Here is a 12011-nt window from a genome sequence, read left to right as displayed (position 1 = left end):
GTGTATTATAAGACGTGTCCATTTTTGATTGGCAGAAAGATACAAGACTGTTTAGTTTTGGTTGTAGCTGGGGATGTCCTTTTTACATTAGTGCATTTTTCTCATATTCATGCTTTATCACAATAATCAGGGCAAGACAAACATTCTCTATCACGATTGGCAGGTGACCTCACTGTAAACAAGTTCAGAGATAAAGTAAAAAAATCCCGTTTCAGCATCCAAACCGCAGGAGGAACTGCTTTCCTTTGCTTATCCTCTATCTTCACAGTCTTCAGATTAAACAGAGAGCAGCTCCAAGTAACAAATATTATAAAACTAGGCCATTTTTGATTGACAGAAAGATACAATACTGTGTTTTTCATTTTGGTAGCAGGGGACATCCTTTTTACATTTAGAGGAATGCTTCTTAAGTGCGTTTTTTCATATTTATCTAGTATGTTTGTGTATAACAGTTCTCAACAAACTGTTTAACTGTAATTATACGATTATTACTCATGTTTTTCGAGACGAGTGCAGAACCAAAGTGTGGCAGTTTGGGATTTGATCGGCTGGCGGAGGCGGAGCGTGTTGAGGATCCAGCTGAGCCGCTGCAGCTGCAGCTCGGTGTCTTGTGTTGAAACACAATTGACGCTCACATCTCCTCTTGTCAGACTTAACTCACCTCCGCTGACACCACTGTGAAAAAGATGCACCTCGATATGACTCTGCTTCGAAGTAAGTCCCTCGGTTGTCTTGCTTTTTAAAAACGAGAAAAAAAACAATCTGATGAAACTTTCTTTGTGCCATAATTGGAACCAGGTTAGAATGACCTCTCGGGGACAAAAGACGAAGTTTCTCTGGTCTGTAAACATCTTTTTTAAAAGCATCTACTCAGAAGATCTTTGCAATATGAGCTATAATGTTGACCCAACAGCATCTGACTGATTTTTTAGTTAAAGTACATTTTGTAAAACCATGACTCCTGTTCATTTTCTGTTTGCATATCTTATTTTCTTTTTACTATTCTACCAGCAATGCGCATGACGTTATAAAACTTTAAAACTGCTTATTTTTCTTTGCCGTTTATTTATGTAGGCTATTGTTGATTTAACAATAGGCTATAAAGTTTTTACGGGTGGTAGGCTACAATTTTTAAGACTCAGTCCTTTTTATTTTTTGGTAACATCTCAAAGTCCTCTTTATTTTGATTCCTGCAACTTTATGCTGTGCATTCTTCATCTAGCCCTTCATCTATTTGTCTTATCTGTCTGTAAACAATATGGAGCAACATGGACTTGAAAGTGAAACGGATCATTACATATACAGTAACACTTCATAGCTTTGCTTTGCCTCAGTCTGTTGATGTTGTGTATGTGGGGTTTTTTTATGGCCTCAGCCCAATGTGTTTCTAGTTAACTGCGGTCTGAGTAGAGGAGTCAGCACAATCCAGCAGCCAGTCATTATATGTGTCAGTAATGAGTGTTTCACCATGAGTGGGCTGCCTTGAGTCCGGACGACGTGGAGGAGGGGGATTACCACTCCAAACATGTTTATGTGGGTTCTGTCTTAATTAAGGGGCACCAACAACAGGCCAGGGAAAAAGATTAGAATTGCTGTTTTGGAATTTTTTTTTTTTTTTTTTATAAAAATCCTTTAAACATGTGATCATTCAAGGCACAAAATGACAAGGTTGAAATAAAATGTTTGTGTTCTGTACAGCCCAATCCCACGAGTTTGAGAGCCTGCTGTCCTCAGCAGGAAGGTATTCTAATAGAAGAAGATGCCCCACATTGAAATGATGAAATGATTCTCTTTTTCTTAAAGGATAGGTTCAATTTTTTCAAGAGTGTCTTAAACTAATAGTCAAGTGCCTAAATGAACATTGAAACAGGTTTTGCTTGCTGTAATCATTCCTCCTGTTCATACTGACCATTAGAGAATTCCCTCAAACTGTGCTTACAATGTAAATGATGGGGGGGGGGGGGTCCTTGTTTTGAGCAAAAATGCATTGAAAAGTTTATTTGAAGATAATATGAGACCCCAGCTGTCTGAGTTGAAGTCTAATAAAGTTGTAATCTTCCACAGTTAGTCTTTTTTTGGTTAAAAAAAAAAAAAAGTCACCTCTTTGTGATGTGCAGTGTTTTCCTGTTCAGCTGCAGTGGAAAGATTTTAACAAAAACAGGGAATTTGGCACTAAAATGACTTTGAAAGATACTGACTTGAATTCGCTAATTTGGACGGCTGAAGCCTCGTATTAGCTTCAAATAAACTTTTAAATACGTTTTTGCTCAGAAGGAGGCCTGTGGGTTTTGGCCCCAACCATTTCCATTGAAAGTGCATTATGAAAGGATCTCTAAAGGGCCAGAAAAAAACACGTCAATGTTATTTTGGACACCTTTTGGGACAGACTTGAAAAATTGTGAACCTATATATTGAGTTAGCTATGATATTTGGGTATTATGTCCTCATCAGGTATACATAAAACATGACTAAGAAGGTATAGTAAGTAGACATCACCTGATTCTGCACACTTATGGTTCCAGTGGAGCTCTACATAATTACATGTATACATTTACAATGCATCTGCAACATAAAAATGTTTTCAATGCTATAATAAACTCAGTAAAGTTATCTATAAACATCAAATACATATAGAAAACAATACACACAAAAATATCTTTTTCAACAGCTCACAAAGCAATGGTGTATGATGTTGCAGTATATAATTATACAGTGGAAAGTACTTTCAATCGTTAAGTCTACTAATTTGCAATAAAGCTTCAAAAGTACTTTGTGTGTATGCATGGATGACTAAAAATACCTGAAAGTCTTGGCTGCATTTTAATGTACACAGGAGAGTCAACAGGCTCCCAAAGTCTCTGAATGTGTCTTTGTATATTTAGCTGAATTTGCAGCTGGACAGATTTATTTGATTTATTCTCAACCTGTGACGGGGCTGTGAGTAAACCTCACACGCCCACAACACCTATGAATCACAGAAATTATGCTGTGTAAATACATGCTTTATGTTTGAGTAGTACATACTGTTCAGTATCAGCCTTTTTTTTGTTTCACCTCAGGGGTGACGGTCTACTAAGTGATACAAATGACAACAGTGATTTTACAGGTCATTTGGTAAATGTCTGTTATTATCCCCGTTAATTCAATAGCACATTGTTAAGTCTTTAGTGTTAAACCAGCTTTGTGAGTCACCAGTCTATGTGTGTCTGGAGGAGAGATGAGAGCAAATTATAGGGGTTGGGACACTTTGTTTTACCTTCTGCAAGAAAGTTTATACCCCTCAATAGAGAACCCACCAAAGTTTTCCAGCATGAGGTCTCCTCTCTGATGCCAGTGTGTGTGCTGAAATAAATTAGCCCAGCTTGAAATATGAAATCACAGCATGTGAAACCGCTGGATAAGAAGCACAGTAGTAGCCGTCTACCGAGGTATTGTTTAGATAGGATGAAATTAACACTGTTTTCATGTGTCGGTTGCCTGCGTTCACATGACGTGCAGCCATAATGAGTAAAGCACCTGGATGGAGAAGGCCAACAAAAATGTAACTCCTAAAAATCTGCTTTCTTCCACCCACGCAGAAAGTTTTGTTGTTATGATAACAGTTAGTTGAAAAATGCTGGATGGTATATGTCTCAGTGTGCTCAAGACAGACACAAGCATCAGTTCACTGTAGACAGCACATTGCCTTCACAAGGTAACCGTCTCTCTTCAGGTTTGTCCGTAGTTTGGGGTTAAATTTAGGTTTACCCACTGTGAGGCCATCAGTGCAGATAAAGATGTACTTGACTGAGCAGCAACTAACTGTTATTTTCATTGTGGAATTAATCTCTTGATTATTTTTTGATTAATCGCTTAGTCTGAAAAATCTAAAAAAAATAACGAAAAGTTCTGAGAGCCCATGATGATATCTTCAGACTTCTTGTTATGTCCAAAAACAACTCAAAACTTGAAAATATTCCATTTACAATAATAAAAAACAGGAAATGGTATCATTTTAGAAGCTGGAAGCAGAAGATGAAGCTATCAGAAAGCAGTATCAATGAAAAAGGTAATTCTTCACACTTACCTCAAGCCACGAAGATCCGAGTAGGATCGAAATGTTGTCCGGATTAAATTTTGTAGCTTGGAGTAAGTGTGCAGGCATTTCCTTCGGATTAAACAGTTTAAGCAAATCAAACTTGTTCCAGAATAATTTTCTGTCAATCAGCTATTCAATAAATGGTTTTAACCATTTAACAACTGTTTTACAACAGTTGTCATTGATTACTTGCTAGTTTAATCTGGTATGAAGTTTCAGTAATTTGCCAATTTGAAAATAATTCATCATTGCTTTTTTCTATGTTGAGGTATTTCATTCTTGTTTTTCCCCTCCTATCTTTATCTCTTCTTTATCTAAACATATAATTTAAATTCTGAATTCTCCAATAAGAGGTCAGAAAAAAAATAAACAGAGACAGAGAAATTAAGCAGAAAAGTTAAGAAAATAATGATAAGAGTGAGGAGGAGGAGCTATGGATGTGGGAACATCATTGCCTTTTCAAATCTGCAATATCTGAGCCTTGAGAATGTTTTTTTTATGTATAGTACTGAATGTCTGCATACATTAAAAACTAACATCACACTGAAGGTTCTGCACCTCTAGCCTCTATAGTTCACAGTACTCATTACCAGTACAGTAACAATACACAGGTGTTTGGTCATGATCCTGGACTTTTGACACCAGACAGTGTGACTGAAGTGAGCTGAATAGCGGCGCGGTTCTTCATCCCTTCAGGATCACGGCCTTGCGACAAGCCAGCGGCAGCTAGGATGAATAGAGCCTCTGTATGCTTTGGCTGCATGCATCTCCGCTGGCCCTTCAGTAAACAGACGACGAAATAGCACTGTGGGAAAAAATGCATTAGAAATAGCAAATGCACAGAAGGAAAATATCTCTACAGTGCGAAAACATAGACAAAATATATTTCCAGAGAATATTGTTGACATCTGGTATATTTTTCTCAAGTTGTTTTCCCATGTGGAACTTTTCTTTTTTAAAATCCTGACACTTTGCCATGCCTTTGTTTCTCCAATTTCCTTCTCTGTTTCATAAAACAGTCCTCTTACTGAACCCACATCTGCTGCGACTGAATTTTTTCACTTTTGGGTCAATCCAGGTCGAACCGTAACACTCCAAAAACTTCAACCATTTCCGGAGTCTTAACATAAATATTTCTCAAGATTTGATTAGTGAACAGTCTTGTTCATCTTATCTATGTAAAACTGCAACACTAGGCAGTATTAAGTAAGAGCTTCAGTAGGATACAACTAATTAAACATGTTTTTGTCTCTTTCAGTTCTTGCTGTGCTCTTCCTGCCAGGAGGTAAGACATTTTTATTTCTCTATGAACTGCCTAATTGAGTGGTAAATGTATAACAGCTCATGTTTGATGTCTCTTTTTCTGGCATTGATTTTCTGAGTCTGTTTATGTATTTGTTGTATCAGCATGGGGTCAGAGCGGCAGCAACAAACTTGGTGTGGTGGTGGAGGCCAAGAACATCACCCTCCCTGCAGGGTCTCAGGCCGTACTGCCCTGCCACAGCCCCCGAATGGTGTGGACCCGGGACAGACTGAAGGACCGTCAGAGGGTGGTGCACTGGGACTTGGCCCGCAACAGCCCAGAGTATTCTGTGGAGCGAGTCCTGGACATGTCCCCTGGAGCCCGCCAGAGAGTCTATAATGGCTTCAATAAGGGCCGCATCTCCGTCCCAGAGTCTGCTTTCAATGATGGCAACTTCTCCCTTGTCATCAACAGTGAGACTTTTATTTTCCAGTAGCACAATGTTGACCGCACTCTTCCATCTATATTTCATCTCATGTTGTTTGGATGCTTTTTTTTCAGATGTGGCCACAACTGATAAAGGTGTTTACACTTGTAATCTGCACCATCATTACTGCCAGATTCACCAGTCCATTCAAATCCAGCTCAATGTCACCAAGTCAGGTGAGTCTTCCTAATCACGCAGCTAATGTTATTCCATGAGTCGTGATATATGACACAGCTTAAATAACAATTAATTTCACACTCATATGTTGCCAGTTCGGAAAGAGAAACGTTTCTGGGATGGAGAGAAGACCGTGTTTGTGGTCCTGTTGGGCAGCTCAGTGGTATTGCCTTGTGTGAACCGGCGCCCCCTGTGGAGAGAGGGCCTCCAGGAGGACCAGCAGCAGGTGGCTCACTGGGACTTCCAGCCCCCTGGAGTGCGTCCTGATAGGGCTGACCGTTTGGTGGACCTCTATGCCTCCGGAGAGCGCCGGGATTACGGACCACTCTTTGGCCAGAACAAGATGAGCGTGGAAGAGGATGCTTTTACATTAGGGGACTTCTCACTGTCCATTTCAGACTTGAAGCCAGTTGATAAAGGCCTGTACTCCTGCCACCTGCACCATCACTACTGCGGTCTGCATGAGAGACGCATCTTTAGGCTGACTGTGGGACCTCCGCTTCCGTCCGCTCCCACTGAAGCACCAAGAATTTTCCCGAATGATGAGCCAGTAGAAAGTAAGCCACTCACAATTAAAAACAAAGTAAATGCTTGACAACACTTGACAACACTTGAACTTTGTTTTTCCAGACACTAGTAATGGTTAATGTTTTTTCCCATATGGTTTCCCGACTGAATTACGCAGAGCAAGAACACTGCTCCTGGGTTTTTTGTTATATTTATAGGCATAGTTGGTCAGTTAAATCAGTTCCTCTTCTTGCCAGTTTTCTCCTCAGACCTCTGTTTTTGTGTCTGAGCTGAAGAGGGAGGGAGGAGGTACAAAGAATGTAGGCCGGTTGAGTAAGAAAGAAAGAAAGAAAGAAATCTTTCTGGTAGTTGTTGACTGTGAATTCAGCATTGCAAAAATAAAAAGTGAAGTTTTTTAGAGTCAACTATTTGCAGTTCTGGTTTGAGAGGCTGTCTACAGTAAATAGCTTTAAATTGGCTCCAACGGAAGTGGGCTCAATTTTCCCTGCGGACTTTTTATCATTTACAGCTTCTTCATTTACAGCTGGAGACATTTTAACTGTGCCGAGCAGAGGAGTCGGTTCCAACAGCCGGTGATTTAGGGAATTGAGGGTCATATCTTATGTTTTTTTCTCCTTTTGAACCCCTTTTCCAAAAGTTCCAACCACATGTCTAGACTAGTTACACTGTATCTCGAGTTTTGTTTATCTTTCTTTTCTCCCAGTTTCTGCCCTGTTTCTGTGCTGATGTGTATCAGCCTCTGGTAGAGGCGTGTTTACCAGCAGTCAGAGGAAGTCTGATACATCTGTTCAACATCTGGGCCAGCTGTGACATGAAAGAGCAAAGTAAGGGGAGGGGATGAAGGTATGTGTTAGACTATAGATCCTCCTCCCCCTTTAAAGAAACGTTAGCCCATTTAATAACTCTATAAAGTGTGTTGTGAAGAAATGCACACATGGATAGATGGCATCCTGCCTGCGTCCTTTGAGTAAACCTCCACGAGGAATTTAGTTCGTCTTTATGCACAGCTGATCTTGTCTACTAGATTGAACCCAAGTTGTTTGTGCTCACGCAGGCGCCTGCAATCATCTGAAATTACAAATGTCATGAGAGCCTTTCACTTTAATGCTGTAATTATTTATGGCTGGAATGAAAAGACCATTATTCCTTTGTAATCATGAAGGAAGCATTTCGTGAGTTGTCAACAATTCAACAGAAATCTCTATCTTTGAAAATGAAGACACTTTCCTCCAGTTCATTGACTTGCAAATGATGAATTTCCCACAGGGAAAAAAAAAAAACACACACAGGATGACCTCTGTGCGCCATATGTGAAATAGCCATTAACATGTACACACGTGTCAAATCTGTCAAGAAAATGGAAATGGGCTACTGCTGGGACATGGCTGTGGCTCCGGTTTCAACGATTGTGCTCCAGAGACAATGACCTTGGACCTGTCTTTGCAGTTTCGTGTATATTAGGTACATAAACCAATGACAGGTAATAATTACCGACCAATCTCCTACTTAGGAGGTGGGTAATTAAATCACAATAAGCTTTTTTTCTTGAATGGTCAGATATGGTACATTGCATGTTCTCCTCATTGGTCCCTCAGTAGTCTCTAGTTTTACTAGCAGCTTTAATGAGAGGCCACACAGTAAAGGTATATTGAAGAGAAATATCTAAGAGGGAAAGATTGGGTCTATTTCATGATCCTTTTCTGTGATATCGCTTCTGTAATCAGGCTGTTTGAAAAGCTGTAATAGCAAGTATTTTTACGTTTCAACAGATTTGTAAAGATGCATTGAAGGATCATTCTGCAGAAGTAGCTGCGGTACAGCACACTGGACTATAATAGAAGGAGATCAGTTTGTAGTTGTTATGGTCTTGCATCTTGAAACCCAGCATTTATTTTCTGTGCTTGTTGTTTTTAATAATCATGATCAACTTTCTGAAAAGTGTACGCTGCGAAACTGGGAGCTGCCTGCAGTGTTGTTAGATATGTATTTAAACTGTCCTGTCAGACTCTATAGTTCACCGATAGCTCTGCTGGAGGTGTCACAGATCTATTTTCCATGTATGCAGAAACTAGACTTTTGTGTTTGTGTGCAGACGGTAAAAAAATGTAAAACTAATACAGACACGCAGACAAACCACATAACAGTATTCGTCTCTCCTCACACTTCTCCTCCTCTTTTTATGGTCAGCCTGTATTTTTCTGAGGAAAAAAATAACAGCTGCATGACATCAGGTCTGGAAGTCATTACGGCCGAACAGCATTTTGACATTTAACTCCTGCTCTCCCTCCATCTTTCTCTGGCTTTTGAAAGCGAATGAAAAGGAAGAAGCCTCGAGGGAAATAAATGTTTTTTGTTGAAAAGTATTTCAATTGGATTCTTGTTTTTGCCATTACGTCTATCCACTGTAACAATCCAATATATCACTGTTAAAAAATGTCCATAAATCCTCTACAATACTTCCCATTGTTATTTTACTGTATATGAATGTACCTTGAGTTTACTTGCTATGTACCGTGTGAAATAATAAGTATTTCTATTCCTATGTATCAGAGAATGGAGTAATTATTTATCTTTTTACCCATATTCTGTCTTTAGGGACCGAAGAGGTGGAGAGTCCACGAGTGGTGAACGTCATCCTTCCTGAGCATCGAGGTTATTTCGTGCAGCATTTGGGCTACTTCCTGGCAACCCTCTTACTGCTGGCACTCATCGTTGTCGCTGTCATCGCGCTGACTCGACGACGCAAAAAGAGAGGTATTGTGTATGTGCATGTGTGTGTGTGTGTTTATTCCGTATTTTGTTCTCGGCTTCTACCTCACAACTTGCTTGTATTCTATAATTATAAAAAGCTTGTTCACTATGGTTGCTCGTGTAAGGGTCACATTTTATATTTTATATTTTTCAGTGCTGGACTATGACATTCATAGATATGACCGGTAAGACATCAACTATACAACAAATAATAATAATTAAAAAGAATATATAATCAAAATTTAAAAAAAGTCTTTTAATTAATTCCAATGGTAAGCAAAAGATGATGTATTTCGATGCAGGAGAAACATGATCAGTGACGGTGAAATATCATTACACTGCACAGAGCTGAAGGCCTGTAACCAAGAGCCTCCGAATTCAGGTACAGTAAACCTCATCCACACACATGCAGTAAACACACATAGCATTAATAAAACAAAAGTACTTTTTGCTTTCACATAAACTACATGTCTGCTACAATCCACAGACTACAAAAACAACCTACTGAAAGAGAGGGATATGACCAAAGACTGCAATATGGGTGAGCAGACATCCTGCAGTAAAATAGTTGTATTTCAGTGAATACACACTCAACAGTAACCTTCTTACAGCCACATTTTTTTTTTGATATGATGTCCCTCTGCCACCTCCTCATTCAGAATTTGATGGGAAGCTGTGGAAGTGAGCGAGATGTTTCTGAGATGCTGCTGGCAGGTCCAGGGCAAATGCCAGAGGAGTGAAGGACCTTGGAGAGAAGGAGAGAAAAAAAAGAGGAAACCCAAGAGAGGACAGGAGGAATGCTCCCTCTGCTGTAACTCTAGCACACTAAGCTTTTTTCACTAAAAGGCATCGACATTTTTTTACATGTTATTTTTTATATAACTTGCAATTTCACAGCTGTTATAACAATATGATCCTTAATCGTTGCATTCATTGGTTGATTTATGATGAATATTAGGCATTTTTATCGTCCGTTTTTTTATGTTTTTTACTTAAATGCATGATGTTTATTCAAGTATGTTTTATTTGTACGGTGCATGCTTACAGAGCTGCAAGTTAACAGCTCTTTTTAGTTGTTGAAATTTGATCATTTTCTTTCTTTTTTTTTTTTGCACAAATTCTGCTGTACTGTAATTTACAAAAGATATTGCATCATGTTTCAAAAGTTAATTTACTGTATGTAGACAGTGTTTGGAAACAAGTGCCACACATTTCTAGCTATAGATAGTGATTGGTTTTAAACAGATGATCATGGTACTTTCAAAGTGACGACATTTAACTTTTTTTTTCTGAATTTAACCTATTTTAGAAATACAGACTGACTTAAATTCTTCTCCAAATAATCTTTCCTCAAATGGACATATACACTGGCCTCTTGGAATAGATCGGTTCATTAATAACTTATTAGGGGAAAGATAATGAAATTGTAGGACCGTGGACTAAAGGCTCAGTCTATCAAAACTCAGGAAAAAGAAAATCTTTTAACCATTTATATGGATTTTAATGGGCAGTGTAGTACTTGTTTGCATCAAGCATGTACCATGTACCCTGGTTTAATAAAACACTGAATTTTCATTACTGAATCTGCTGGTGATACAGGTACAAATCTGCTATAAACTGTGTGGCTGCAGCTCTACGAGGTTTACTGCAGGAAGAAGTGTGTCTACAATCTCAGTAATGCTAAATCACACCCCTTTTTTTTAAAAAAATCTTTGTTTCTCGCTCCCTGTCTTGCTCTCTCATCCATTTGCACAAACTCTAATATTGCTCTGTTCTAATAAAACATTGTTCTATTAAAAATTCACAACATTGGCCACAGACTCCTCAATTTGATCCAGTTATTAGAGGGTGCTCCACAGACATTAACCCACATAGTGGGTGTTTGGATGAATTGGGAACTCTGCTATGAAAATATAATGTATCAGTCGCCTCTGAAGTCTTGAGGAATATGGATACAAGAGGATGAATAATTGAGGTAAGTGATTATTTTAGAATGTAGAGTGATGCAGATGCATGACTCTTGTTTGACAGGCATTAACGGCAGTGTTTTTAGTCTAATAAATACAAAATTCATGTGTTTTACTAAATAACAATGGAGTAGACATTTTACTACAGCGTACTGGCATCCCTTGGGTGCTCAATCAAGCCCAGTAATAATAAAGCAGTTACAATTATATATCATATTATTGTTATTATTAATTGTGAATATTGTTATAGACATACTGTATTTAATAAGATCAATGAATTACTTTTATACAATCATTTGTGCAGTTAGTGCAGCTTCTCTTTTTTCCCCTCTAGTCAATCACATTGCTGCTTCTGTATATTTGCATTTCATTTTAGATATTTTTTTATTTGTATGTATTTATTTTTTATTTTTTATTATTTTAATCAAGATTTTCATTATAGGATTTAAATATATATACATACATATTCTTAGGATTATTAAAACAAATGTGACATTTATTAGTTGTCCAAAAATAGATCGTCATATATTTCAGGTTACATAAACAATATTTTTTTATTATATAGGCTATTATTATATAATACAATTATATAATTTTCATTCATACGTTATTTGAGTGGGTTTACATTAAATGAGGCATGACAGAAATATTCACTGAAAGAAACTAGTATCCAGACTTCATCCAGCCTCTTTGTTCGTGTTGTGACTGTGCAGTTGAGTGTACAGTATGACTGTTGTATAAGCTGTGCTTGTAGGCCCGCGCACAGCCCAGACACACCAC

At 38.3% G+C, this 12011-nt stretch overlaps 1 protein-coding gene across 2 annotated transcripts; it reads left to right on the top strand.

The window, feature by feature from the left end:
- The first annotated feature begins 439 nt into the window (after positions 1 to 439).
- LOC121896490 (matrix remodeling-associated protein 8-like) lies at positions 440 to 11073 on the top strand. 2 transcript variants are annotated; one of them, XR_006096016.1, is made up of 10 exons: positions 440 to 714; positions 5337 to 5363; positions 5486 to 5794; positions 5883 to 5984; positions 6081 to 6542; positions 9109 to 9267; positions 9419 to 9449; positions 9611 to 9646; positions 9752 to 9805; positions 9924 to 9961. XR_006096016.1 is itself a non-coding variant. In XM_042410420.1 (10 exons), exons 1-10 carry the CDS (start codon positions 687 to 689, stop codon positions 9947 to 9949), a joined length of 1278 nt encoding a protein of 425 aa, XP_042266354.1. In that variant the 5' UTR covers positions 446 to 686; the 3' UTR covers positions 9950 to 11073. The 2 variants fall into 2 exon arrangements, 1 of the variants encoding a protein (XP_042266354.1); XM_042410420.1 differs by having other exon boundaries at positions 446 to 714; positions 9567 to 9646; positions 9924 to 11073.
- The last annotated feature ends 938 nt before the right edge of the window (positions 11074 to 12011 follow it).

This window comes from Thunnus maccoyii, chromosome 4, assembly GCF_910596095.1.
Source record: "Thunnus maccoyii chromosome 4, fThuMac1.1, whole genome shotgun sequence".
NCBI lineage: Eukaryota > Metazoa > Chordata > Actinopteri > Scombriformes > Scombridae > Thunnus > Thunnus maccoyii.
Note: the sequence above shows the minus strand (reverse complement) of the source record. Positions and strands in the feature narration are given on the sequence as shown.